The following is a 24,846-nucleotide window of genomic DNA, read 5'->3' on the forward strand; positions in this document are numbered from 1 at the left end:
ATAGCAGGTCTCTGACTATACTTCTATGCAGGCATCAGGCGCCATATTCTGGAACGCCCTCCTCTCCACCTGGTCAGGCGGCGCTCGGTGGATACTTGTCATGGCCGCCTGCCTGCTCACAGCCTTCGGAGGTTCCTTGGGTACAATGAACCCAGACAACGTGGTCCAAACCGTTGCCATCGCCACAGTCGCAGCCTTTGGTCTCGGAGGCGTACTCGTGCCCGCCGCTACGGTCGCCATGATTGCCGCTCCAGACGCCTTGATAACGACTTGTGCAGCACTCTCGCTCTCGGTTCGTGCGGTGGGTGGTGCGATCGGGTATAGTATCTACTACAACATTTTCGCGGGCAAGCTGAAGAAGAAGTTGCCGGTCTTAGTCGCGGAGTATGCTGTCCGAGCCGGTTTGCCATTGGCATCCGCGACCGTCTTCGTTGAGACCTACCTCACTGCACCAGCTGAGATTGGCACGGTCCCTGGTGTTACGGAGACTGTGCTTGCTGGAGCACTGAAGGGGTCTCAATGGGCGTATGCTGAGTCGCTACATTATGTTTGGTAGGTACCAGAAGCTGCAGTAACGTGCTTAATATGACCACTAACACATCATCACAGGTTCACCAGCGTCGCTTTTGGTGTCCTGGCAATTGCTGCGGCAGCTGCATTGCCAAATACGAGGAAGTTTGAGACGAATCGCATTGCGGTTGCTTTGTGAGATGGTACGATTGTGGGCCAGGCTGACTACACAGCCAATGCCGTGTTGCAAGGGTAACGGAAGACATTTCTATCGTACGAGTTCTGGTGAATTCGTCGTGTTGCTTATCGTAAGACGGGGGACCTCAGTTTGCTGGATAGGCACTGCCACAACACCTCGTCATGATATGCAGGAACAATGTCCCCGGATGTTATGAAGGTCGCATGTACATAGGCATTCTCCCCCAAGAACATCGCGGTACCTGACTATCACATCCACCACTCAACCTCGTTCACATCGTTTCCGGCTTCTCAAACGTCCGCTCAGTAAGCGGACGAATTGGGTGACGTGAGCTGCGGGCTGTGCTACATCGGAAGTCTGTTGATCCGACCCGAGTGGGATGGCACGATTCGATGATTAGAGGCTCTCGCTGATCGTCGCTTTTGCGAAGCTAGGGAACAGCACGGCATCACCGCCTTTTGGCTCTTGGTTTGGAATATACATGAGATAGGGTGAGGACGTACTACTCTCGCTGCTGTTCAACACAACAATTGGTCAAGAATATGAGTCTCTAATACGCTCATTCGATCCACTCCCTGGTGAAGCGTGTAATCAGGGTCAGCGTCTGGATATCTTACGATAACACGATATGGACGCGAACAACATGGCCTGGACCGGCCAATCCGGTATGCCGCCTTTCGAGCAGCAAATGGGGTATGGGCAGAATGGAGAGGACTGGGAGGATTGGTTGCGGTGGGATCCTACCGCCGATGCGACATCTCCTGAGGACGGCACCTTCGGATCTGGTTCGAGTAAGAATGATTCGCCTTTGCAGGATCCAGCACTACCATTTGTGGACACAGCCTTCGGTGGAGAGACGTTGGCCCTGCCACTTATCGCCGGAGAGGATATGCTGGAATTTGCTGGCGTGAGCCTGGGCAATGATCAGACTGTTCTTGGTGGTGCCGATGGTTACACCTCTTTCGACTTTGATATGGCCCCTCTACCCGCGCAACAACCAAGCATATCAAAGCTAGACACGACGTGGCAACTGCCTTCGAATGCGGAGCTGCCCAATGTGGACTTGTCCGCGCTATCGAACCCGAGCGTCCAACAGTTCTCACAACCTGGACCGGCCCCTTCGGATACGCCAAGTCTCCACTTCAGCCCGACCTCATCACAGAACCGAGCCAGTATGTCTGGCAACTCAATCTCCAATTCTCCGCCTCAACCGGCGCCTAAGAAGAAGGGTGGCCGGAAGCGCAAAGCAGAGATCATGGAGGAGGAGCAGATAGAGGACATGGGCGACTGGCAAGAAGGCGACGAGCCGCCAGTTAAGAAGACTTCGCACAACGTCATCGAGAAGCGGTATCGCAACAATTTGAATGACAAGATCGTGGAGCTACGTAGCGCCGTTCCTGCTCTCCGGGCCATGGGCCGCGCGCACAAGGGAGAGAATACGGAGGACTTGGAGGGCTTGACGCCGGCGCATAAGCTCAATAAAGCTACTGTGATGCACAAAGCGACGGAGTATATTCGACACCTGGAGAAGAGAAATAAGACCATCTCTGATGAGATGGACTTGCTCAAAGAGCGCTTGGCGGCCGTGGAAGCGGCGATAGGCAAGAATAGAGACCGGCAATCCAGTCTGAGTCACAGCCCACCGACACCGAACGCTACGATGCGACCTCGACAAACTTCTGCGGCATCGCAGAGTGGTGGACAAGCATACCTTGGCGTATCTCCTGAGCAGACACGGTACGGTCAGCAGTATATACAGCCTCAAGGGCAGCCCGCGTATGCTCGACCATCTGGACCACCGGCTGAAGCGCAGAATCAGCCTCAGTATAGATATGGTAGGAACGGTGGCGGAGGTACGATGGGCAAAGTCATGATGGGCGCCATGGCTGGGTTGATGGTGATGGAAGGGTTCAGTGAGCAGGATGGCGATACTCGACAGATGTTCGCTGCACCGACGGCGCTGTTCAGACGTGGTCTGGACTTGCACAGTACTTCGCCTACGGTACTGGCGCGACAGATGACACTGCCACTCGTCAAGATCTTCTGCATTATCGGAGCACTCCTCTACATCATCGCACCCCTCATCAATTTCTCACCACGCCGAAAGGCAAAAACACGGCCTACCGTCCGCCTACCACAGATGCCCTCCCTCGCCTCCCCAGTCGAAGTAAGGCGGAAAGCATGGCTCACGGCATTGCAGACTGTATACGTGCCGAAACACTTCCTCCTCGAAGTCGCGGCCGTCACAGCCAAGATGATCAGTCTGAGCCTGCGCCGCACGATCGGAACCGAAACCTGGAATGCCATGACCGGCACCAACAAGGAAGAAGAAGCCGCTCGGATGAAAGCTTGGGACATCGCGATCGATGCTCAACTCGCAGGAGGCGATGCGGAAGTGAGTTATCATCGCCTACTCCTCACACTCATGGCTTCCGGGACGCTTCCGGATAGTCCAGCGAGGTTGATGCAGAAGGCTGTGCACTTCCGAGTCTTCTTCTGGGAGGTTGCCAATGCTGGGTATGGCAATATCCTAGGCTTCAAGCAGTTTACAGAGAAAGTGGGTAAAATCTACTGGAACTCTGCTCGCAAACTGCAAAAAGAACTTCTCCACGCCAAATCCCAAGGTCGACCTGCGCCAGAGGATGATGTAGAACTCCTTCCCGATCATCTTGCTGACCTCGTAGAACTCGAATGCGACGACGTACTCAATGACGAGATGATTCAGCGTGCGTGGAACCTCGCCTGGAATAAACCTTCAGCTTACAACACGAGTCGGGATATGGCTAGAGATGGCGTGATAGAAGATCATGCTATCCGCTCGCCTCTCGATGCCGTCGCGGCATGGTACGCTAACATGACGGTCGATGATACGCTTCTGGATGCCGTGGCCGAGCATCCAAGTAGTATCAACACGGAGTACTACCTCGCTCTTGCCGTCAGCGTGGCACCGCCTGTTTCTGCTACGCTGGCTAGAGCGCTTGCGGCGAAGGCTGTGTTGTCGAATAGTCATCGCGACGCTAATATCGTCTTGGCACTCGAAGCGCTCCCGAGTAAGGCTGGTGTAGGAGAGAGAGGTGTGACGATGAATCTGGTACAGCATGTGCCCGCTACACCGGATGTGCATGTCGCTCTTACGATCGCCAAGTTGCTTTCACTCCTGGCGCCGGGGACGACATTTGTGGCGCAACGCAAGGCTTACGAAGCACTTCCGGAGTTATATATAACCGCTGAAAGCTTCACCCTCCTGACAGCAATCGCTGCATACCGCTTGCTGAAGACGACGAATATGGATCGCGGGACACCACTCCCCGCACAACAGGGTTTGGAGGACGTGGCTGCTAACTTGAGACTGTGGGTTGGGACGTTGGCGGGACGAGAGGTTGGATTGGGAGCGGAGGAGATGGGAAGGGTGGTGCAGGTTTGTCTTGGGGTGGTGGGAAAGGTTGGTGGGTGGGAGGGGGAGAGGGATAGTGGGTATGGGGGTTCTTCGGCTGGGGGGAGTCCTGTCAGGGAGGTGGGGAACATGGGTTTGGTTGTTTAGATGCGGTGTGGTGTGGGAATTATTTGGGTGGCGTCGATTGTTGTCAATGCAGGTTTATGATGGATAGATTTATGTGTGCCTCGGGTGGGCTTTGAGTAGGGATATCTGATGGTATGGTGTAGTAATGATGCATGTCATCTAGTAGTGCCTCTACCATCTTACTTCCAACGAGTGTTTTATGTACCGTGTCTTGGTTCTGTCGGCATCCCACCTTGGCTTGGCGTTCACACGTGAGTTTGTGAAGCTAGAACTATAGCGCACATGACACTTCCAACTTCGCAGTGCTTGCTTGCTATTGTGGACTCGTCGTTATTACTTGTACTTGTAGTGTTGTCGCAGTTCATAACGAACCAAGCCATGCCTTGACTTACTCCCTAGCTGCTCTGCTATGCTATACTATCGAGCACAATGGACGACCCAAACACCATCGCCAACCGCGACGATGCCATCCCCGTGCTTCGCATCCCTTCTCGCAATGATGCAGCACCACCTCCTGCCGTCTCCGGCTCCGAGAGCGACACCAGCAAGACTCGTACTCGCGATAAGCTGAAGGAGCAGGCCATGAAATTAAAGGACAGAGTCGATCACAGCCTCCCACCAGAAACGAAGGACAGACTCGGACTGCAAGATCGTCTGTTCAACGGCATCATGGCCCAGATTATCCCGCCCGAGGAGCTGAGTGAGAATGAAGGTGGAAACATGACTTCAGACAAGGATCGGGGAACAGCTGCAGGCAAGACAACACAGCAGAAACCCGACCGCAGAAGCCGAACCTACGTCGACCGCCCCAATTTCAGCATTCCCCAAATGAGCTCCAACTTCCGCCGCTTCAACAGCCGCATCGGTCCCGTCTTCGTTCTCCAAAACCGCCTCATCCACCTGCTGACTTGGCGCCAACCCACCGCCACCTTGTCTCTGCTAACAATCTACACCCTCCTCTGTCTAAACCCGCACCTCCTCCCTCTCATACCTTTAGTAGGCCTACTCTTCTATATCCTCCTCCCCTCTTTCCTCGCCCGTCACCCAACACCAGCTAATGATCCTCGCGTGGAGCCCGGGTACGGCGGTGCGGGGATTAAAAGGGAGGATGTGGGGAAATCTAGGCCCGCGCCTGAGATGAGTAAGGATTTCTTCCGCAATATGCGGGATTTGCAGAATTCGATGGAGGATTTCTCGCGGGTGCATGATGGGGTGAATGAGTTTCTGGTTCCTTGGACGGATTTCAGTGATGAGGGTACGAGTTCGATGATTTTCGTTACGTGTTTTGGGGTGGGGTGTTTGGGTATGCTGGGCAGTGAGGTCGTGCCGTGGAAATTTGTGATGTTAAGTGTGGGATGGGTGGCAGTGCTAGCCGGCCATCCGAGGGTACAAGAGTGGATGGGCGAGGAGAGGAATCTTAGTCAAGCGAGCACGCATGCTGAGAACCTCCTCGCGAAGCTGAAGTCCTTGATCGGGGATGAAATCATCCTCCGCTCCCCTCCCTCGACCCGGCAAGTGGAGATTTTCGAACTACAGAAATACGATTTCTACTCCGAGACATGGGAGCCCTGGCTCTTCTCCCCTGCACCGTTTGATCCTCTCAGCCCGGCCCGGATAGCAGGTGCAAGGGCGAAAGGAACCCAGTTCTTCGAGGACGTGGCACCGCCTCGGGGATGGAAATGGAAGGGGAAGAAATGGGAGCTGGATCTTGAGAGTCGGGAGTGGGTGGAGGAGAGGATGGTGCAAGGGGTAGAGGTGGAGATGGAAGGGGACAGGTGGGTGGTTGACTTGGCTGAGGAGGTTGTGCAGGCGAATCTTGGGTCTCCTGTGGGGAAGAAGGGAAGCGAGGTGAGGAAGGGGAAGCCGAGGAGTGGGTGGGAGGAAGGGGTTGGTGGGGAGAATAGGGGGGAGTGGAGACGGAGGAGGTGGGTTAGGCTGGTTGAGAGAAAGGTGGAGGGCGGCGTGGGGTCGGGAGGGAAAGGGTGAGGATTTAGGTGCTTGAGACGATGGTCTCGAGCATGCTCTTTCCTTCTGGTCCTGTCATGGTGCTTTCCGTGCTGTGATGCCTGGAGATACTGCATGTGATTTTCAAAATTGGCCACCAGCACGCATTGAAAGCAGCAAGAGCTCGTGGAACCACTGGAAGCACCTGTACTGCCTCGAGCAAAGGCCTTCCCAGCCAGGGACCACGCCTGGAAAGCAGTCAGGAGCTCTCGAACTTGACATTTCCACACCATCTACTACAACAAAGATGCTTTCCAGCTGAAAACCCATACGTGTCGCCCACAAAACACACCATCACTACCCGCTATATCGCTATCCACTACATATACTCGCTCAAAGGACATCCCACTTTCGTCGTCAAATACATGGAAATCCTCCACATAACACGACCATCCACCACCCATCCCAAAATCTGGCGCGCTCGCAAATCCCCGATCCACCGCCTCGGCCTCTTCACCACCCGCCCCTTCCTCCACGGCGAAGTTGTCCTCTCCGAACCCGCACTGGCCCGCCACGACTCCGATGGCCCCCCCAAAGTCTGCGTCCATAGTCAAGGCCAATGCAAAGAAGCCGATACAGTCGATTTGAGCACCTCATCCTATCGATCCCTCCGGCAAACGATGGAGATGTTCATTCCGCCGCATGAGATCCTGACGTTGGAGATGACGTCCGGGGCGGCTAGGGAGAAGGTGCTCTTTGAGAAACTCGTGCTGGCGATGGAACATGGTGGGTTGCCGGTCGAGGACGGGGCTGTGTTGGTCGAGGGGGCGTATTATATCAATCATAGCTGCACGCCGAATGCTTTCGCGGTCTGGGATCGCGATCATGATCGCTATACCGTGCGCGCTGACACCGGCATCCCCGAGGGCGAAGAGGTGACGGTGTCGTACATCAACTTTTACCTTCAACAACCGCTGCGGAACCACCAGCTAGGTTTCACATGCGAATGCCCGTACTGCATCGCCGAGCGACAGAATCCAGCCTTCTACTTTGGCAGACTAGATGGGGTGTGGCCGGCCATCGAACGCCTGCGAACTTATCTGCTCCGACACAACGAGTTTGGGGTCGTGGACTAGTTGTCCTGGAGCCGTGAACGAGCCGTCCGCCATCTTGTCGATCCTGAGCGGGTGAATGCCGTCCAGGCTGCGAGGAGAGTAGGGGTGTTTACTGACAGCGATGGTGCGCATAGTCATCCATATCTTCTTGTTTCGTGAGTCCTTTCACCTTACATAGAGCGGCCTACTAGACCGGCGGTCAGATTGAAAACACGAGAGTGCTGACAATTCTCTGCTTTGCTTGGCCAACAGCGCCGAATTCGGCTTCATGCACGCTGCCAGCCTCTTCGGCACGGCCGTGTCCAACGCCACGCAATTGGACATTCTAGACCATCTCGGCGAGTTCGCTCAGGCCATCTGGACGGCAGCGGCGAGGCTTCTGGGCGGGCAAGATCGGGTGGTGGCGTATTTTTTGCAGAGGGCGGTGGAGATCGCGACGCAGTTGAAGGAGAATGGGCGGCCGCAGCGGTTGGTGGATGTTTGCTTGACTAAGGCGGGGGACGACCAGATGGATAGGGAAGGGGGCATGGGAAGTTGAGTTTAGGGAGCGATCGTTCTTAGACCTCGCAGTCATGCAAGCTTCTGAAAAGAATGGGATGTCCTACGTCTGGCTTCAGCCAGTACAAGCTCGTTGGAACGCTATCATGGATATATCATCACTCAGATCCTCGCCTTCAAAGGCACCAACCCAAACTGATCCCAAAACTCCCTCCCAAAATAACACCTTCCCAGCTCCTCCATAGATCTCGGCAACGCATGTACCTTCTCCTCCCTCATAATCTCATAAACCCACCTCGCCTGATCCAACGGCTCCCGATCTGCCTTCCCACCATCTTCATCACCACCACCATTCTCATTCTTCGAATCCGCCCACCCAGCCATCAAACTCCACCAATCATACACGAAGCCATCCGTCAACATCCACCGTTGCCCCTTACACAGCTCCCAGCGTCCCATCATCGCCACGATCGCCCGCGCGACATCAAGCCCATGAATCATATGCAGGCTCCTCTTCCCCTTGACATCCTCCTTTGTCTTCGCGACGCGGTCGACCCACTTCTTCGGGTCTCTTTCCCCGCCCCATAGCCCAGCGAGATTGAGCACGCAGCCGTCTAATCCTAGTAATTCGTCCTCGGCGATGGCGCGCTTGTTCTCGGTATCATAAGGTGATTTTCTTGAAACCCAGAGGGTCTTTTGCGGGATCTGCCAGATGCCTGTACTGCCTAATTGGATGAACTTCACACTTCCGCCGGTCTTATTGCCGTGGGCGAGGGAGTAGCCTTTGACGAGATTTTGGCTTTGGCCGGGGCCGGTAAGGGGAAAAGTGATGAGGATGTGTTTGGCCAGTGGTAGGGAGGAGAACTGGCTCTTCGAGGTTTGCTGGGTGGAGTCTTCGTCTGGGTTGAAGGTCCAGGGGATTGTTGTTACGCCGGCTACTTTTCGCCCATCTCGTGTGGTGGCTGCGAAGGATATACGTTTTGCGGAGAGGAGGGGGATGAGGAAGGTCGAGGTCCAGCCGGCGCCGAGGATCAGGATGTCGTGTTCTTGCATCTTTGCGGTGGAGCTCTGTAGAGGAGTAAACGGGATGAGAGAGGTTAAGCCTACCTGTATTGCGGTTAATATGACAGGATATGACAGGAGGGCTATAGCATATGGTAGCTGTTTGTAGGCCCTCGGTTCATTATACTTCTATTAAGTCTGTGATGATGTCGTTACTGCAGGTATATACAAATGCTCCGCCTCGGCACCAACCGCACACCCTGGTCGCTCTAGATTTGAGCCAGATGGACGCCAAGAGGATGACTGATCGATGGACCTCGACGAGATGACCAGACATATCACACCACTGTCAACTCACCCATCTACCTAATCTCAAGTCTGTGACGGTCATCGACAAGATGCCGGACATTGACCTAATCGACCATTCGCCACAACAGCCCTCAGCAGCACCACCAATTCCGACCGCATCAAATGTGATATTGATAGACAACTACGATTCCTTCACCTGGAATGTATACCAGTATCTAGTCCTCGAAGGTGCAAGCGTAACAGTCTACCGCAACGATGAAATCACACTGGACGCCCTGAGCTCGAAGAAACCAACCCAACTCGTCATCTCGCCCGGACCCGGCCATCCGGTCACTGACTCAGGCATAAGTAAAGATGCCATCAACCACTTCTCTGGCAAGATACCCATCTTGGGTGTCTGTATGGGCGAGCAATGCATCTTTTCCGTTTTCGGCGGGACTGTAGAGCAGACGGGGGAGATATTGCATGGGAAGACGAGTCCTCTCCGGCATGATGGGCGGGGTGTGTATGCTGGTCTTGCACAGGATCTGCCTGTTACGAGATATCACTCTCTTGCTGGGACCCACCCGACACTCCCGGAATGTCTCGAGGTCTCATCTTGGATTGCGACCGGACCAGATGGTGGCAAAGGCGTGATCATGGGTGTGCGACACAAGGAGCTCTTGGTGGAAGGCGTGCAATTTCATCCCGAGAGCATCCTGACTGCGGAGGGCAGAGTAATGCTCAAGAACTTCTTGCATATGCAAGGTGGTACATGGGCAGAAAACGAGAAATTGCAGAAGCAGGCTAAGCCTTCTGTGCCCAACGGTGTATCATCGCAAACTAACGGCGACAAGAAGATGTCTATATTGGACAAGATCTATGCCCATCGCAAGACATCAGTTGCGGCGCAGAAGCAGATTCCTTCACAGCGGCCGGAAGACCTACAAGCTGCTTATGATCTGGATCTTTCGCCGCCTCTCATTGACTTTGCGGATCGACTACGACAATCACCATTCAAGCTGTCACTCATGGCCGAGATCAAGCGTGCATCCCCATCCAAGGGAATTATCTCACTCTCAGCCTGCGCGCCGGCTCAAGCACGCACATACGCACTCGCTGGAGCCAGTGTCATCTCAGTGCTCACCGAGCCCGAATGGTTCAAGGGAAGCATTGACGACCTACGAGCTGTGCGGCAGGCATTAGCCGGTATGCCTAACAGACCTGCTGTGCTAAGGAAGGAGTTCGTGTTCGAAGAGTATCAGATCCTCGAAGCACGACTGGCGGGTGCAGATACAGTGCTGCTGATTGTGAAGATGCTTGATCTTGAGACTTTGACACGGCTGTACAAGTATTCTCAATCGCTGGGTATGGAGCCGCTGGTAGAAGTCAATACTGTAGACGAGATGGAGGTAGCGGTGAAGCTAGGCTCGAAGGTCATCGGTGTCAATAACCGCAACTTGACCACCTTTGATGTAGATATGGATACCACGACGCGACTCATGAGTATGGTTGACAAGGACACCATCCTATGCGCATTGAGCGGCATCTCTGGCCCGCAAGATGTAAAACCGTACCAGAAGAATGGTGTTGGTGCCGTGCTGGTTGGTGAAGCACTGATGAGAGCCAAAGACACAGCAGCCTTCATTGCAGAGCTATTGGGGGGCGGTGAAGCAGTAGTCAAGCCTGCGGGCAAGCGAAAGCTACTCGTCAAGATCTGTGGGACGAGGAGTGCCGACGCGGCCAAAGCTGCTATCGAGGCTGGTGCAGATCTCGTTGGCATGATACTGGTGCAAGGTCGGAAACGTTGCGTGGACAAGGACACCGCGCTCGCGATCTCCAAGATTGTACACGAGACACCCAAGGTAAACAGTATTGCATCGAGGACGACTTCATTGCAGCCTTTGGAGCAGAAGAAGGCTATCAGCTACTTCGACCACACCAGCCGAAGGCATATCCAACATCCGTCCCGAGCGCTCCTCGTCGGCGTCTTCCAGAACCAACCGCTATCACACATCCTCGAGTCTGTCCAAGACTTGAATCTCGACATCGTGCAACTTCACGGTGCGGAACCAATGGAGTGGAGCTCGTCTATACCAGTCCCAGTTCTTCGAGCGTGCAAGCCCGGTGAAGCCGGATTAGCCACGCGAGGATACCATGCCCTACCCCTTCTCGATAGTGGCGCTGGTGGGACAGGAAAAAAGCTGGCTATCGACAACGTGAAGAGCCTCCTGCAGACAGACGAGGGTTTGAGGGTCTTGCTTGCAGGAGGCTTAGATGCCGAGAACGTAGTGTCTATGGTACACGGGCTTGAAGGAATGGGTGGGGGTGTCGTAGGTGTGGATGTCAGTAGTGGTGTGGAAACGGATGGAGTGCAGGACCTGAAGAAGATCAAGCAGTTTGTTGAGGCTGCTAAGGGTATTGATGTTGAAGAGTAGGAGGAAATGCAGCCAATATGAAGACATGAGCCACCACGATCTGGACCATTCTCAGTGATTTCATTCTAGCCACTGCCGCCGCACGAAATCATGACCGCCTTCAACTCGGTGGAGGTTCAATAGAACTGTCTGCATTCCGCACATTCGTGGCCAAGTGTGATCAACGTCACTTCACGATCCTCGGCGCGCAGGGAGGTAACTTCACTCGATGAAGCTTTACAGCCACGTGATACCACTAGCGCCACTGCAGCACATATGACCAACTATCTCACCCTCACTTCCTCTCTTTCTAACACAATCCACTTTCTCAATTACCAGTTCATCAACCCCTCCGATCATCGTCCACCTTAACCACCCCAGCTTCCTGTCCATTTTCGAACTCCCAGCAGCACAATGCCTTCCGGTTGCCTCAAAGGCACCAAGATCACGGTCATCTTTCCTGCCGTGGAGGACCCAAAATGGACCAAGGAGCGGGTCACCAACTGGATAGCCGTAGCTGGTGGCAAGCTCATGACCAAATTCACCGATAGTACTACTCACCTAGTTTGCTCTGAGAGGACCTGGAGGAACCAGTCCGGCGTCGTCAAACAAGCGGCCGACAAGGTGAAGAAGGGGGAAAGAATCTTCATTGTCAGCGGAGATTGGCTGCGCGATACGCTATTCAACCAGAAAAGGGCTAGGGAAGGGATCTATTCTTTCGTCAAAGCTGATAAGGCTGCTGCTTCCGTGCGCCGTCAACTCCGTCAGCAGGCTCAGGATGGAGGGTCTCGTGAAGGAAGCCAGGAGAATAATGGTCCTAAATCTCATGCGGGATTACTGGCTGAAGCCTTACGTCGCACACAGAGCAATTCGTCTCCGAAGCCGAGAAGAAGAAGATTGAAGAACGTCTAGCTCGCGAACGTTCAGCAGAGGAGGAAGCTCGGAAGAAGAAAACTGAGGCTGAGAGGGTAGCGAAGAAGGAGCAAGAGGCCCTATTCCGGCGTGGAGCGAAAAAGGCCAAGAATGAGATCTTCTCGCGTATGTTGATCTTCGTTTGATAGCACTACCGGTCGATGGCTGTCTGTCACGGCTCGAAGCTAACAGGGTATGCTTCATAGATAATCACCACATCTATATGGACCCCAACGACGGCTTCAAGTACGAAATCACGCTGACTAAGGTGGACACGAGGGCCAACCGCAACGAACGCTTCATCATCACCGTAAGTCATCCCAGGCATCACAAATTCCACATCAATCACCTTGATCTCCACAGCCTACTTTCAGACACATCCTTTCCCCCGGAGATCACACCCACCCGAACTAACATTCAACCCCTCTGACACCAGCTCCAGCTCTACGAAACCAACACCGAACCATCCACCTACGCCACCAACGCCCACTTCGCCGGCACAGCTCTCATACCGTCGAACAACATCATCGCCGCACTCGGCTGCTCGTTGGAAACAGCAAGACATGTCTTCGAAACCGCCTTTCGCGAGAAGACGGGAGTAGAATGGGAAGACCGGATCTCGCACGCCCAAGAACGTCTGAGGATGGAGAAGCGGGCCCGTGGTCAAGCCACCAACTCCTCTGATAGCGGGGAAGTCTTAGGCCGAGCAGTCAGCGAGAGTGCCGTCGAACGACGCGAGAATGCTAAGCTCAAGGCTATGATGGAGGAGAAGGATTTCGATAAGAAGGTCTTCGAGTACCATCCTCCTGCTTACGGTGGCGTGGGAAAGATGCCGGAAGTTCGGGACAACATGTTTCCTGATCTGGATCTTGGTGGGAAAGGCGGAAAGGAGAAAGGAGGAGCAGCGAGAAATGTGGCTCAGGCTGGTGGGGATAGGGTGGAGGAGATTGAGATGTGGATGAATGATGCTAATGGTGAGGCTGAAGGTGAAGCTGGGATGACATCTCCGAATCCGGGACAACCGCTTCGCCAGGCCAGCGCAAGTCCCGATTTCATTACAGATGCTGTTCCGCGTGTAGAGACTGGTGATCACTGGGACGATTTCATGCGGGAAGCTGATCAGATGGCGGTCGGGCCGGACGACTTTGGGCTTGGCGACACGGCCTATCCTCTCGGTGAGCAGCAGGAGACTCTCGAGCCTACTCAGATGGCTACTGAGGTTGCCAAGGGCCTTGAGGACTTCATGAAGGATGTGCGGGCCGCGGCGGACGGCGAGACGGTGGTCAAGAAGGCTAAGTTGGGTGGTATGCTGGAGTTGGGTAAGCGCGAAACCTCCCCGGAGGCCGAGATGGAGGATATTGGTCTGGCGGTTGAGGTGGAGAGCTCGAAGGGTGAGGTTGTGGAGGAGACGCAGGAGGAGCTGAGCCAGGAAAGGTCCGATGTGGGGAGTCCGAAGGGTGATATTGTGCAGGAGACGCAGGAGGAGATGATGCGGGAGCAGCTCGAGGCGGAAATGGAGGATGCATGAGAATGGATCCCACGAACGTCACGGAGTCATGAACCAGCATAACGGCTCACGTGATTACTTACTGACCAAGCCATTTTCGACAATGCTTGGTGCTTTCGGCATGATCCGGGCTGGGGATGGGAGCATTTGTACACAGCAGCACTTATTGTATCATAACATGGCCGTGCCACCTTCACCAGCCTGTGATTTTAATTGCTTCGTGCGCCGCCCTTCTGCTCGCGGATCTCGTCCATCTTCTTCACTCGCTCGCGGAAAAGGTCGTACTGGCATTTTTCGTAGCTGTGTCGTTCGTCCTGGGAATATCGTTGATCAGCACTTTGTCCTTTCTCACTCATTCAATTACGAGATCTTCATGACTTACGCCACACTTCCACGGCAGATAGTACGACTCGTATCGACCTGGTAGAAGGATTAATTCCAAGCCATGCATGTCGTCCTTGATTAGACCTACATCGATTCAAAGGGATGAGGAGATGGGCGCAAGCGTCGCGGTAGGCGAGAGGCACACGAGCTTCGGACATTTGTTCGCGGGTGGCGGCTGCTTTCAGATACACCGTCAGCATTTTCTTCCCACCTCTGCATCCCTCATATGTGCCTCTCCATATGGTATGCATGCTTGTTGTCCTTGCTGGTCTTGGAGGAGCCCTTTCGCTTGACATACGTGTGCTGCTTCCGCCCCCTTCCCCTCCATGGCCCAGACCCACGGCCTCTTTTGCAGCATCAATTACTCCCATCTTCGCTGTGTCAATGTGACCTTCAATGCCTGATCATGTGCTTCCTTCGCATTCGTCGTCGAAGCTCATGTCTAGCTCTCGCTTCGGCCCGGCGGCCGCGAGCACTTTCCGACAAACGCGAACTCCACGCGTCGTCCACCACGCGCATCGATTATATCAGAGTCTCGCATGTGCACGACCCTCATATCGCAGGTCTTCTCAGCCACGGCCCACAGACGATCACGGTCGGGAAGGCAGCCTCGCTCTCGTCTCATTTCACGCGAATACTATCGCCGTCATGGCAGGCAGAAGCGGGAACACCGTATACTCTGCGACCTATGTGAGTGACCATTGCTGTGTGGATCCTGCTCCAGACTGACACGCATCAGAGCAATGTTCCAATATACGAATTACTTGTGGAAGGCCACCAGATCATGCGCCGTCAGGGCGATGGGTGGTGCAACGCGACTCATATCCTGTAAGTCCGATATGGAGACATCGCCGACTCATGCTAACACTTCATTAAGAAAATTGGCGGGGTTAGACAAGCCTGCCCGCACAAGAGTCCTCGAACGAGAGGTGCAGAAGGGTATCCACGAGAAAGTCCAGGGCGGGTACGGCAAGTATCAGGGTGTGTGACACAGCTGCCCATTGATTACAGTTCTGGGAAATTGACAGTATCTTCTTAGGAACCTGGATTCCACTGGACGATGGACGAACTCTTGCAGCCAAGAATGGTGTCCTCGAACAGCTTCGTCCGATCTTCGACTTTGTCCCAGGTGACCGTAGCCCGCCACCGGCCCCAAAGCATGAGACGGCTGCATCTTCTAAGCCACGAGCGCCACGACAAGCCGCCCAGCGCAAAGCACCCGCAGCAAACATGTACCAACAACAACATCATCATCAAAATTACGATCAGATGGACGTCCACGAAGAGACACCCGACAACGATACCGTAGCCTCGGAATCGCAATTCGACGAATACGACATGGCCCCATACACTGGCGGATCACGGAAGCGGAGACGAATCGAAGATCACATGTCGCAGGCTGATCGTGAGCATCAGCTGTGGGCGGAGGAGCTGCTGGACTACTTCATGCTGCAAGAGGACCCCAGCATGGATGCAATGGTCCTTGCTCCTACACCACCAGGCAATGTCGATATCAACCGACCCATTGATGAAAAGGGTCATTCTGCTCTGCATTGGGCAGCAGCTATGGGCGACATTGAGGTCGTCAAGGATCTCATTCGTCGTGGTGCTTGGACTGACAGTCAGTCGAAATCTGGTGAGACACCACTCATGCGATCAGTCATCTTTACAAACAGCTTCGACAAGCGGAACATGGAGAAGTTGGCCTCGCTGCTCATTCGTACGGTCAATATGCAAGAGTGGTCTGGCAGTACTGTCTTCCACCAAATTGCAGGCATTACGCAAAGCAAGAAGAAGTACGAATGTGCGAGGTACTACATGGATTGCATCTTGTCGAAGATGACTGAGACTTTGTCACCTGGCGACGTGGAGAGAGTGCTAAACGAGCAGGATCGTAATGGAGATACTGCCATCACGATAGCGGCACGATACGGAGCGCGAAAGTGCGTGCGTAGTTTGATTGGAAGGAACGCAGCTGTTGATGTCATGAATCTCGTGGGCGAGACAGCCGACCAACTGATCGTTCAGCTGAACCACCGCCGTCAAGAACGCAACCGACAGTTCTCCTCGTCACCTTTCCAAGCTGCAGAAGGTTCCTCACGCCTGCACACTATAGGTGGCGCAGTCCAGGCCCCTTCCATGTCGAGCATCGCAAATGGCATTCCATTCGATCCACTGATCCCACACACCTCCCTGACCACTGTCAATGCAAGTAATGGCACACTCGCACCTTCATCGGCCACAACGCCAGGCAGGGAGGTGTATAGCTCGGAGGTCGCACTCACGCTGACCTCATCTCTTCTTCCTACCATCATCACGAAGACGCGCTCCTTGGCCTCTGCTCTCGACGCAGAAATGGCGGACAAGGACTCTGAAGTCCGAGAAGCAGAACGTGTCATCGAGCGGAGGAAAGCAGAACTAGAAGGGCTAAGGCGACAGAGCGAGGAGTGGACAGCGCGGGATCTCGAGCTCGCCACCGAGGTGGGTGAAGAAGAGGAGGAGCTGGAGCGCGTGCTCGCCGAACTAACAGGCGAATGCGAGAGCCTGGTCGAGAGCGAAGAAGCAGCTGCACTAGCCGACCACGTCAAAGCTGAAGACAAAAAGGCTGCCAAATCCTCATCTTCGCCTCACCTGCCAAGCGACAGTAGTGAGATGGATCTCGACCCCCACAGCTCAGCCTATCTAGAGCGCAAACTCGCACTCGCACGCCACCTCTCCTCCTTACAACTCCAGCGGAAGGAGCTGATCAAGACCATCGTCCGCAACATCTCGCTCGCTGGCGACGTAGGAGCGGGTTCGGAGTCGGCGAGGGAGAAGCAGAGACAGTATAGACGGCTTATCACTGGTGCGCTGAATGTTAGGGAGGAGGATGTCGAGGGTTTGTTGCCGGAGATTGTGGGGGAGCTTGAGGATGCTGAGGTTGTGGGCGGGCTGGTGGCGTAGTGTGCTGTTGGTCGTTCTGCTGTGTCGTTGAGTTGCACATAGTGAAGGAGGTGGGTGGAAGGATATATGATCGTATCGACGTGGAAGCGACGATGGAGCATGGACCTTTTGTGGAAGTTGGATGGAGATGGGATGGGATGTTGTGGGATTGCTGCTTGGTCGCTCGATACGCTGCTCATGATACCTTGGACATGTTGATGGCGTCGTATGTATAGCCTCCGCTGCTGCACAGCTTCTATCGATTCGGTGTACAGAATTGTGTCTTCCTCGACAGCTTTCAAGGTTGCAGGAGTACGTACTTGTCCACAATCTAAATTCAAGAGCCACTTGTGCGCAGTACGACTGGATGCAGCATGGTTGAATCAGGAATTACAGGGATATCTGACGCTCAACTACCGTCTTTCTCGCTACCATCATGACCGCTCACGCCTCCACTAAACACTCGCTCCCTCGGAAATCAAGTCTTCGTCTCTGTCTCTTGTACCGCGTCTTTCCGTCAAAGTCGCGCCCACTCGCTTAGCAACAGCAGCAGTCGTCCACAGCATGGCAGCAGGCGTCACAAGCCTCGCAGCAGATGAAGCAGGCGCAGAGGTCCACTAAACATCGCAGTCTTGTCAGCTTCTGGCAGAACGAAGTAGCATCGGGTAATGGGCAATGAGATCGACGTACGAATGAGTCCTCCACCCCTCATGCCTAAGATGGTGCGCTGGGTCTTGGTGTTGTTCTCGGAGTCGGTGTTGGTCTATATTCACATCGTACCGTATTAGCCATCAATTCCGTGACCTATACTGGCTCCCAGCGCGACAATATCGCAGGTAAACGTCTACGTCCGCGACACACGACACGAGTATCATCGTCGTTGTCGCAGACATAACTCCAAGAATCAAGCTCATGGAGCTCCGAAAGCTTACCTCCGTAGTATTGCTTAGCTGCTCTTGGCTGGGGACAGCCTGCATTGGCGCTTGCTGGGAGTACCCTCTTTTAACATCGTTGTTTGCCATGTTGGGTGTCATTTTGCAGGAATCGTTGTTCTTGTGACTGAAATGAGTTGTTATTGCTCGTGGAGTTGGTCGGCAGTGTCTTAGGAATGTAAGGAGAGAAGCAGTCAGATCTTAAAGGCCAAGAAACCTGCTGGATAAGGTTGGCCCTTGGTTGGCCTTGGTCAATCGAGATGCACGGACTTGTAAACACTGGTTATGTTTCAGAGGCGCAGCTGCCACGTCATGATACATTTGTTGTTCACTCAGCTCATCTCATCAAGGCAGGCGTATCTCGCTTACCTCGCGATCGTGGCTACTTCATCTGAGCTCATGCAGGTAGGGAGACAGCGACCTGACATAGTCGTGGTAGGAGTGGCGAAGACGATACCTACATGCCAACCTACCATCGCCTCAAACTCGCAACGGTTCGGCGAGATCAACGTGGTCTCAAACACTGCAAGAGACACACCATGATCGCAGCATTTCAGCGATGAATCTTCCCGATGGATGATCATGAGATCAAACGCCTGGGAGTACGCCACCTGTGCCGAGAAAGATATCATGTCCTGGTACTGATGCATACAGCAGAAGCGTGACCTAGGACCTCATGCATTCGAAGATCATATGCCCGAGCATATACATACCCTCCTGGCCGCCGAAGACCACAGCAACGATCTACCAAATGTGATTCCCAAGCTCGCCCAGCTACTCCATCACGACAAGAAAGTTGCGGTTGCGTACCTCTGCTATCAGGGTGTCGTACAGATCCATAAGCTACCGGACGAAGGCCCTCATTTTTGCGGGTACAGGAACCTCCAGATGATTTGCCTTTCATTAGCTACGAACACCTCTGTCTCCATCAAGGCAGAAGTGCAGCAGGACTTGGGTCGAAAGCTTACGGTTCTTGGATTGCAGGACCGTATAGAAGCAGCCTGGGACCGTGGCTTCAATCCTCATGGTCGCATTCAGACCGGTGGCATCAGAGGGGCAAGAAAGCACATCGGCAGCTCGGAAGCCGAAGCTCTGCTCCTGAGCATGGGTGTCGAATGCACCGGCTCTGCTTTCACAGGCTCGACCGCATGGTCTGACCTCTTGAACTTCGTGGAGAAGTACTTCAACCCCAGCCCAACGGACTTTTCATCTGGGCAACAAGCCAACGTGCATATTACGGACCGCCCGCCATTATTCCTGCAGAGACCTCAGCATTCTATCACCATCGTCGGCATTGAACGTTTAGCTTCGGGCAAGAGGCGATTGTTCGTCTTCGACCCGGCTTGGAAGCCTCCTGCTACTATGCGAAAGGCTCAGCTGGACGATGCTGATCTGAAGGGATGGAGGAGGAAGTATGTTTTTGGGATGTACAGGAAGGGAGAGAGATATTTGAGGAAGTGGAATGAGTTTGAGGTTGTTAGTGTGCAATGCACCAACGATACTGCATGAGCAGATCCCCGGGGTTTGAATAATATCATGCCATACTAACCGTCGTCTCATGATCCCGCAGTAGCTAATGTGAGGGAGAGATGTAGAAGGGACGCTCACTATAATTTACCTTGGCTATATCAAATGTTCTGCATCGCCACTTCACTCATGATTGTGAACCAGCCTTATTAATGAGCTTTGACAGTCTGTACGCTTGTGATTGTCAATATTGCATGTGCATATCAGTGCCGGGTCACGATCTTTAAGTGAAGGCATGGGTGTGAAGGTTGATAGGAGAGGCAAGTGAACTATGCAGAAAGTTTGAATCGCACCTAGCGCGGATTTCAGCCTACAACTTTCACGCCTAGATCTTCAGAAAAAGGTATATATCTTTCACGATCGACTCTTCACGGTGATCAACCCCCCTTATCCTCTGGAGCCACAAAACAACATCATTCTCAGACACCACAATCCAATCTGAATCCGCCAATATGCCCATCAGCAAGAAAGACCGTATCCACCGCGAGCACAAAAAAGCAGAAGCGGCCGGCACCCGAATTCCCGTCAACCCCAACGGCACACCGGTGAAGGCGAAGAAAGAAATGTCGATCTGTGCTTTCTGCCGCAAGGAGCTGGCGAGGGACAACAAGAAGATCCTTGAGCAGCATGCCGAGACGCACAACGAGCAGTGGCCGAAGGAGAAGTGCTGGCCTAACGACTTTTCGTAGATGGTGGTCAGAAAGGCTGCCCTGGACGAGCGGGAGGATGCGATGAGGTGTCCGGGCTGCTGAGAAGGCCGGAAGGGGGGGTGGTGGGGGAGAAGAGTGAGGAGGCGAAGACGAGGGTCGTGCGAAGGCAGGATTTCAAGCATGCGGCGTGTCCTTAAGTAGATGATGGGGCAAAGGCTGGAGCGGCGATGATGAGTTTGTGAAGTTATAGATGATACCACGGGCATTACATGGCGTTTTTCTCTCTCCAAAGAGGTTACGATGCATTCACGAAGCGATCCACGTCTTTCAAATCTGTTCATCCCTCATGTCGTTCTCATCCTGACACGTGATTCCACTGCGCCACCAATGCACTGCAGACAGACAACACAACTGACTACACAGCATGGAGAAGCAGAGAAGTGAGGACAGATCAAAAACCACTTCGATTGACCGGCCAGAACAGACATTATATACAAAGAAGTGCACCACCACCAAACCCACATAAGCCGTCGTCGTAAGTGGAAGCAGCAGCATAAAAAGCAATTGGTAGATAGGATTTTTTTCATTCTTCTCCTTGCTGGCGGAATAGATTTGCAAAGCATATGCACACAATAGCAGCCCCAGGTAGTCGATAAAGCAGCCCTCGCGATCAAGTGACTGTCTCCCCGTCGCCACCACCACCCCATCGACAAAAGCCCAGCCAAGAATCCGACCCTCAGCCCACGATCCACCCTCCATTTCCGCCTGCCTGCCAGCTTGCCCGTGCGCACCACATGAATCTCGAACGAAGGTCGTTATAAATCAGGGGAATAAACACTATGAGAACGAAAGACTCGGAGGGGAAAAAAAAGGGTATTCGATAAGATCTGCGCGTCCATCTCCACGCAGGGCACGACAGAGCCAGCCCAGGCGCCAGGCACAGAACAGACGCTCTGCTTAGATAGACTCAAATGCCATGCTAACGATGATTTGCTGATGCGAATGTTGCCTCAAAGCCACATGCCGAGGGCCGTTAAGTTGATTCTGCTGACCGCGCAATGTCCTCGCATGCTGCTGGGTCGTGTGTGCGAAAGGATGACCAAGAATGGATTTGGTGCGCTTCATGTACAGGGTTTGATGCGGTGGGAAGCTGCCAGGCCTCGTTGGTTGGGTTCATAAAGTGCGGTGGAAAGGTAGCAGGCACGCTGGTTGAAAGAAGCAGGTAAGGTCGTTCAAGGTTGCGCTAGTCGATGGTAGTATTGACGAAGGTGAGATCGCGCAGCTGCTGTACTTCGTACAACACGACACCTACGAGTCGCTGAAGACGTAGGTGGCGGTTCCTGAGCTTATTGATACCTGTGGAATATGATCAGCACCCATACATCATGTCAAGTGGCAATGGTCTAAGCTTACCGTGCACCCAGTCGTCGAACTGCATTGGCTGTAGTTGGGACCACTGCAATACTGGCCGTTCGAGTATTTGCAGTTTCCTGAAACATTGTCACCAGTAATGGTAACGGTGAAGTCGAGCGAAGCAGTCGTAGTGGGCGCATTCTGGAAGATGGCCAACCAAGCGGCACCGTTGCTGTAGCCGACACCAAGGTTAAGTGGCGCATAATTACCCCATGGGTTTGCTGAGCTGCCCCACTGGCACGCGTTGGAGGCGGAGACACCCTTGGGGTTGACGTAGTATTGAGCAGAGGTGTGTCCACCCTCCCAATTGTAGTAGTTGTCTGCGTCGGGGCAAGTGAGGTTGTTGGTTGAACCGGGTTGGGTGTCCAATGGAATAGTCTCAGCTTCAGTGCCAGGGTAGTCGGTACGGCAGATAGCGGCGTTGGAGGACATCTTGTTCTGGACCAAGACGGTAACTTGGGAGGCACCAGTCATGCAGAGGTTCTTAGACAGGCCTGGGTTGGTGAGGTGGAGCTTGCCGTTCAGGCATTGGATACCACCCACAGATTGACCGGTGGCACCCTGGGTAGTTGGCCATTGAGACTTTTGGTAACCCGCTGGGCAAGCGTACGAGCAGTAAGAACCCTCGGTGCAGCAGTTGCCGTCAGGGCACTGGCTCTTGACGAGGGTCATGATGTTGCTCATGCCGGCGCTGCTGTGGGAGCCAGGGCTTTGCACACCAGTCCAGCCACCAAGCCCCATCCAGTCGACAGGGACTGCTCCGTATGAGGATGGGAACGTGCTGCAGTCAAGCTGGCCGTCAGGGAAAGGAGAGTCGACGCCAGACGAAGAGCCACTGGAGCCGGAGTTGCCACCACTGTACGATGGAGCGCTTGATGGTGCACTGGAGGGTGCGGCGCTGCTCGACGAAGCGGGAGCAGAGTAAGATAATGCTGGCGCACTGCTGCTGGTCGATGGCGCGACATACACGGAAGACGACGATGTCGTTGGCGCGACATACACGGAAGACGACGATGTCGTTGGCGCAACGTAGACTGACGAGGATGAAGGAGATGGGGATGGCGCCGCAGACGAGGAGGAGTCGTGGTTCCATGGGATATAGGCAGCTGCAGAGCTGGAGGGCGCAGCAGTGCTTGCTGGCGTGGAAGCGCTATCAGCCTGTTGGAGCTGACCGCCGTGTGCCCAGATGAGTGAGCCGTCCGCAATGCCGCGATTCACATCGTCTTCGGAGATCGGCTTGCCGTTGAGGACGTAGGCGATGACAGTCGGGCCAGGCACGACCACCATGGTCGAATCCCATACCTCGTCACGCTTCTCGTGGGCGTGAGCGTGGGCGTGTTGATGCGGTTGCGCAGCGGCTACGGCGACTGCCGCGGTGAGCAGCGAGAGTGTGACCTTCATTGTTACCGGTATCACCAATTAATGCGATGTTATCGAGCTCGTCAGGTGGTGTCAACTGAGGTGCGTTTTGTTATTCGTCGCGATGTGTTCCAGTGAAGCCACGGTAAGGATATGAGCTGACGTCCTTGGCCTTTGTTCAATGCCGAACAATGCAGATATCGTGATCGAACCTCGTCTCGCGTGCTGTAAGCTGTGTGGGTGTGGTATGACGGTCGCGGGTGTAGGCAGGCTGGTATCGGCGCGTGGGATTGAGAAGCAGGAAAGAATGTTATGGTCGCGAGCTGATTCCGAATGAGTGAATTGGAGACGAGTAGCAGTCTGGTGGTCTCCAGGTGGAATTAGGATTATGGTGCGCAGGTGAGATGCTGCGTGTTGTGTTCACAGCATGGTGGAGGTGGAGCGGAAGGGCGAGATGGATCCGAGCGCGCCAAAAGGAGTATGATACGTGCTCCAATCTCGCTTGTGGGTCCAATGGTGATCATGCCAACACAAGCCACGAGCTAACGTGAACAGAGTCACAGAGTAGTGTCTAGCAGGAAATTGTCTTCTACTACCGTCCTATCATAATAATGTGGTCGACAGCAATTTTCACAAACTATTACTATTCTACAGCTTCTGCTCGACATCTAGCGGCTATTCCACGCTACCCCATTGTCCTTCCGAACAGCTATCATGATCTATACAGGAAGCTGTGAGAGACCATATCGTCGTCACTGACTGGGTGTGAACCGCTCGTCTCGGTCGTTGCTCAGCGCATGCAACGTCTCGACGGTGTTGTGGTCTCACGGCATTTACAAACAGCTACAGCGTCCCTAGATACCTCATCACAACCCTTCACCTCCCGCAGACCTCCCTGACTACTGTATAACGGTTGGGATCGAGGAGGGAAACGAGACCCAGTCATTATTATTGTTGCGGCGGAGCGAACGACCACAGGTAGAGGCCCGGCCGCAATAACAATACAAACGTCGTCCATAGCTCAAGTTCATCCCTGCGATACTCCCTTCGTACCTGCATTACTAGCGCAACTCTCTCTGCGCCGGCGGAAAGTCTCGCCCAATGAGATGGCAAGTGCATTCCGAATGATGGAGGTCAACAAACACAACACATGACATGCAGCGTGCGCGAGATGAGCTCATCAGAAGGGCTATGCGACCATGATGCTAGATTGAAGGATGCAAAGTTGTGCCAATCGTACCTGTAGAATAACTCTCCAGTTCCTTCGAGCGATTGCAATTCAAATGTTCTATTTGCAGCACCAACCAACCGCCAAGCTTCCAACGGCCGGCGGCTCCAGGTCGTGGAAATTGCCACCGACGCTGCTATAGGTATACAAGAGTTGCATGCACTTAGGCGATATGATATTCATTTCACCAGGACACGAGGATCTTGGACTCGTATCGTCTACGAGTCCACGACTTGACCCCATACTTTCGCTTGGAGATAGGACGTGAAGGCTAACCTGCCGAGCACACGACACTCACTGCCGAGTACTTGTCGTGTCGTTGGCAGCACAATCGCAATTTCGTTGCCCCCGCCTATGAACTGTCTCGGCAGTCGTGTAGTGTACGTGTGCGGCGCCTGAGCGCTCAATAGAGTTCTTCTTACCGCGCCGCTGTGATCTTATGGAGGCGGACTATGAGTTGGGCAACGGCGTGCTCAACGCGTTATGGTGCCAGATTCGCGGTTTGAAACACAAATCGTA

General features: G+C 54.0%; 13 protein-coding genes across 13 annotated transcripts; 10 read left to right on the top strand and 3 right to left on the bottom strand.

Annotated features, from left to right (window-relative positions):
* Nucleotides 1–25: 25 nt before the first annotated feature.
* Nucleotides 26–709, top strand: LTS14_009044 (uncharacterized protein; the record flags this gene model as incomplete). Its single annotated transcript, XM_064841727.1, has 2 exons — nucleotides 26–552; nucleotides 610–709. 2 exons carry the CDS (start codon nucleotides 26–28, stop codon nucleotides 707–709), a joined length of 627 nt encoding a protein of 208 aa, XP_064690562.1.
* A 643-nt stretch (nucleotides 710–1,352) lies between these two features.
* Nucleotides 1,353–4,250, top strand: CPH2 (Clr6 histone deacetylase associated PHD protein-2 Cph2; the record flags this gene model as incomplete). The annotated part of the gene is made up of 1 exon (XM_064841728.1): nucleotides 1,353–4,250. One exon carries the CDS (start codon nucleotides 1,353–1,355, stop codon nucleotides 4,248–4,250), a length of 2,898 nt encoding a protein of 965 aa, XP_064690563.1.
* Nucleotides 4,251–4,658: 408 nt separating this feature from the next.
* On the top strand, nucleotides 4,659–6,215 carry PEX29 (Peroxisome size and maintenance regulator; the record flags this gene model as incomplete). Its single annotated transcript, XM_064841729.1, has 1 exon — nucleotides 4,659–6,215. The coding sequence occupies one exon, from the start codon at nucleotides 4,659–4,661 to the stop codon at nucleotides 6,213–6,215; it is 1,557 nt and encodes a 518-aa protein (XP_064690564.1).
* Nucleotides 6,216–6,598: 383 nt separating this feature from the next.
* Nucleotides 6,599–7,309, top strand: SET5 (SET domain-containing protein 5; the record flags this gene model as incomplete). The annotated part of the gene is made up of 1 exon (XM_064841730.1): nucleotides 6,599–7,309. The coding sequence occupies one exon, from the start codon at nucleotides 6,599–6,601 to the stop codon at nucleotides 7,307–7,309; it is 711 nt and encodes a 236-aa protein (XP_064690565.1).
* Nucleotides 7,310–7,556: 247 nt separating this feature from the next.
* Nucleotides 7,557–7,826, top strand: LTS14_009048 (uncharacterized protein; the record flags this gene model as incomplete). The annotated part of the gene is made up of 1 exon (XM_064841731.1): nucleotides 7,557–7,826. The coding sequence occupies one exon, from the start codon at nucleotides 7,557–7,559 to the stop codon at nucleotides 7,824–7,826; it is 270 nt and encodes an 89-aa protein (XP_064690566.1).
* A 122-nt stretch (nucleotides 7,827–7,948) lies between these two features.
* LTS14_009049 (uncharacterized protein) lies at nucleotides 7,949–8,839 on the bottom strand (the record flags this gene model as incomplete). The annotated part of the gene is made up of 1 exon (XM_064841732.1): nucleotides 7,949–8,839. The coding sequence occupies one exon, from the start codon at nucleotides 8,837–8,839 to the stop codon at nucleotides 7,949–7,951; it is 891 nt and encodes a 296-aa protein (XP_064690567.1).
* A 347-nt stretch (nucleotides 8,840–9,186) lies between these two features.
* On the top strand, nucleotides 9,187–11,514 carry TRP3_2 (anthranilate synthase / indole-3-glycerol phosphate synthase; the record flags this gene model as incomplete). Its single annotated transcript, XM_064841733.1, has 1 exon — nucleotides 9,187–11,514. One exon carries the CDS (start codon nucleotides 9,187–9,189, stop codon nucleotides 11,512–11,514), a length of 2,328 nt encoding a protein of 775 aa, XP_064690568.1.
* A 393-nt stretch (nucleotides 11,515–11,907) lies between these two features.
* LTS14_009051 (uncharacterized protein) lies at nucleotides 11,908–13,933 on the top strand (the record flags this gene model as incomplete). The annotated part of the gene is made up of 4 exons (XM_064841734.1): nucleotides 11,908–12,307; nucleotides 12,358–12,531; nucleotides 12,612–12,715; nucleotides 12,848–13,933. The coding sequence occupies 4 exons, from the start codon at nucleotides 11,908–11,910 to the stop codon at nucleotides 13,931–13,933; spliced, it is 1,764 nt and encodes a 587-aa protein (XP_064690569.1).
* A 188-nt stretch (nucleotides 13,934–14,121) lies between these two features.
* On the bottom strand, nucleotides 14,122–14,547 carry LTS14_009052 (uncharacterized protein; the record flags this gene model as incomplete). The annotated part of the gene is made up of 3 exons (XM_064841735.1): nucleotides 14,122–14,226; nucleotides 14,295–14,332; nucleotides 14,385–14,547. The coding sequence occupies 3 exons, from the start codon at nucleotides 14,545–14,547 to the stop codon at nucleotides 14,122–14,124; spliced, it is 306 nt and encodes a 101-aa protein (XP_064690570.1).
* Nucleotides 14,548–14,944: 397 nt separating this feature from the next.
* On the top strand, nucleotides 14,945–17,239 carry MBP1 (Transcription factor mbp1; the record flags this gene model as incomplete). The annotated part of the gene is made up of 4 exons (XM_064841736.1): nucleotides 14,945–14,986; nucleotides 15,036–15,124; nucleotides 15,174–15,277; nucleotides 15,336–17,239. 4 exons carry the CDS (start codon nucleotides 14,945–14,947, stop codon nucleotides 17,237–17,239), a joined length of 2,139 nt encoding a protein of 712 aa, XP_064690571.1.
* A 1,483-nt stretch (nucleotides 17,240–18,722) lies between these two features.
* LTS14_009054 (uncharacterized protein) lies at nucleotides 18,723–19,659 on the top strand (the record flags this gene model as incomplete). Its single annotated transcript, XM_064841737.1, has 2 exons — nucleotides 18,723–18,752; nucleotides 18,805–19,659. The coding sequence occupies 2 exons, from the start codon at nucleotides 18,723–18,725 to the stop codon at nucleotides 19,657–19,659; spliced, it is 885 nt and encodes a 294-aa protein (XP_064690572.1).
* Nucleotides 19,660–20,129: 470 nt separating this feature from the next.
* Nucleotides 20,130–20,366, top strand: LTS14_009055 (uncharacterized protein; the record flags this gene model as incomplete). The annotated part of the gene is made up of 1 exon (XM_064841738.1): nucleotides 20,130–20,366. The coding sequence occupies one exon, from the start codon at nucleotides 20,130–20,132 to the stop codon at nucleotides 20,364–20,366; it is 237 nt and encodes a 78-aa protein (XP_064690573.1).
* Nucleotides 20,367–21,635: 1,269 nt separating this feature from the next.
* On the bottom strand, nucleotides 21,636–23,141 carry SUN4 (Beta-glucosidase (SUN); the record flags this gene model as incomplete). The annotated part of the gene is made up of 2 exons (XM_064841739.1): nucleotides 21,636–21,683; nucleotides 21,741–23,141. 2 exons carry the CDS (start codon nucleotides 23,139–23,141, stop codon nucleotides 21,636–21,638), a joined length of 1,449 nt encoding a protein of 482 aa, XP_064690574.1.
* Between the last annotated feature and the right edge of the window lie 1,705 nt (nucleotides 23,142–24,846).

Source organism: Recurvomyces mirabilis (assembly GCF_035927965.1).
Source record: "Recurvomyces mirabilis strain CCFEE 5264 chromosome Unknown scaffold_29, whole genome shotgun sequence".
Classification (NCBI taxonomy): domain Eukaryota; kingdom Fungi; phylum Ascomycota; class Dothideomycetes; order Mycosphaerellales; family Teratosphaeriaceae; genus Recurvomyces; species Recurvomyces mirabilis.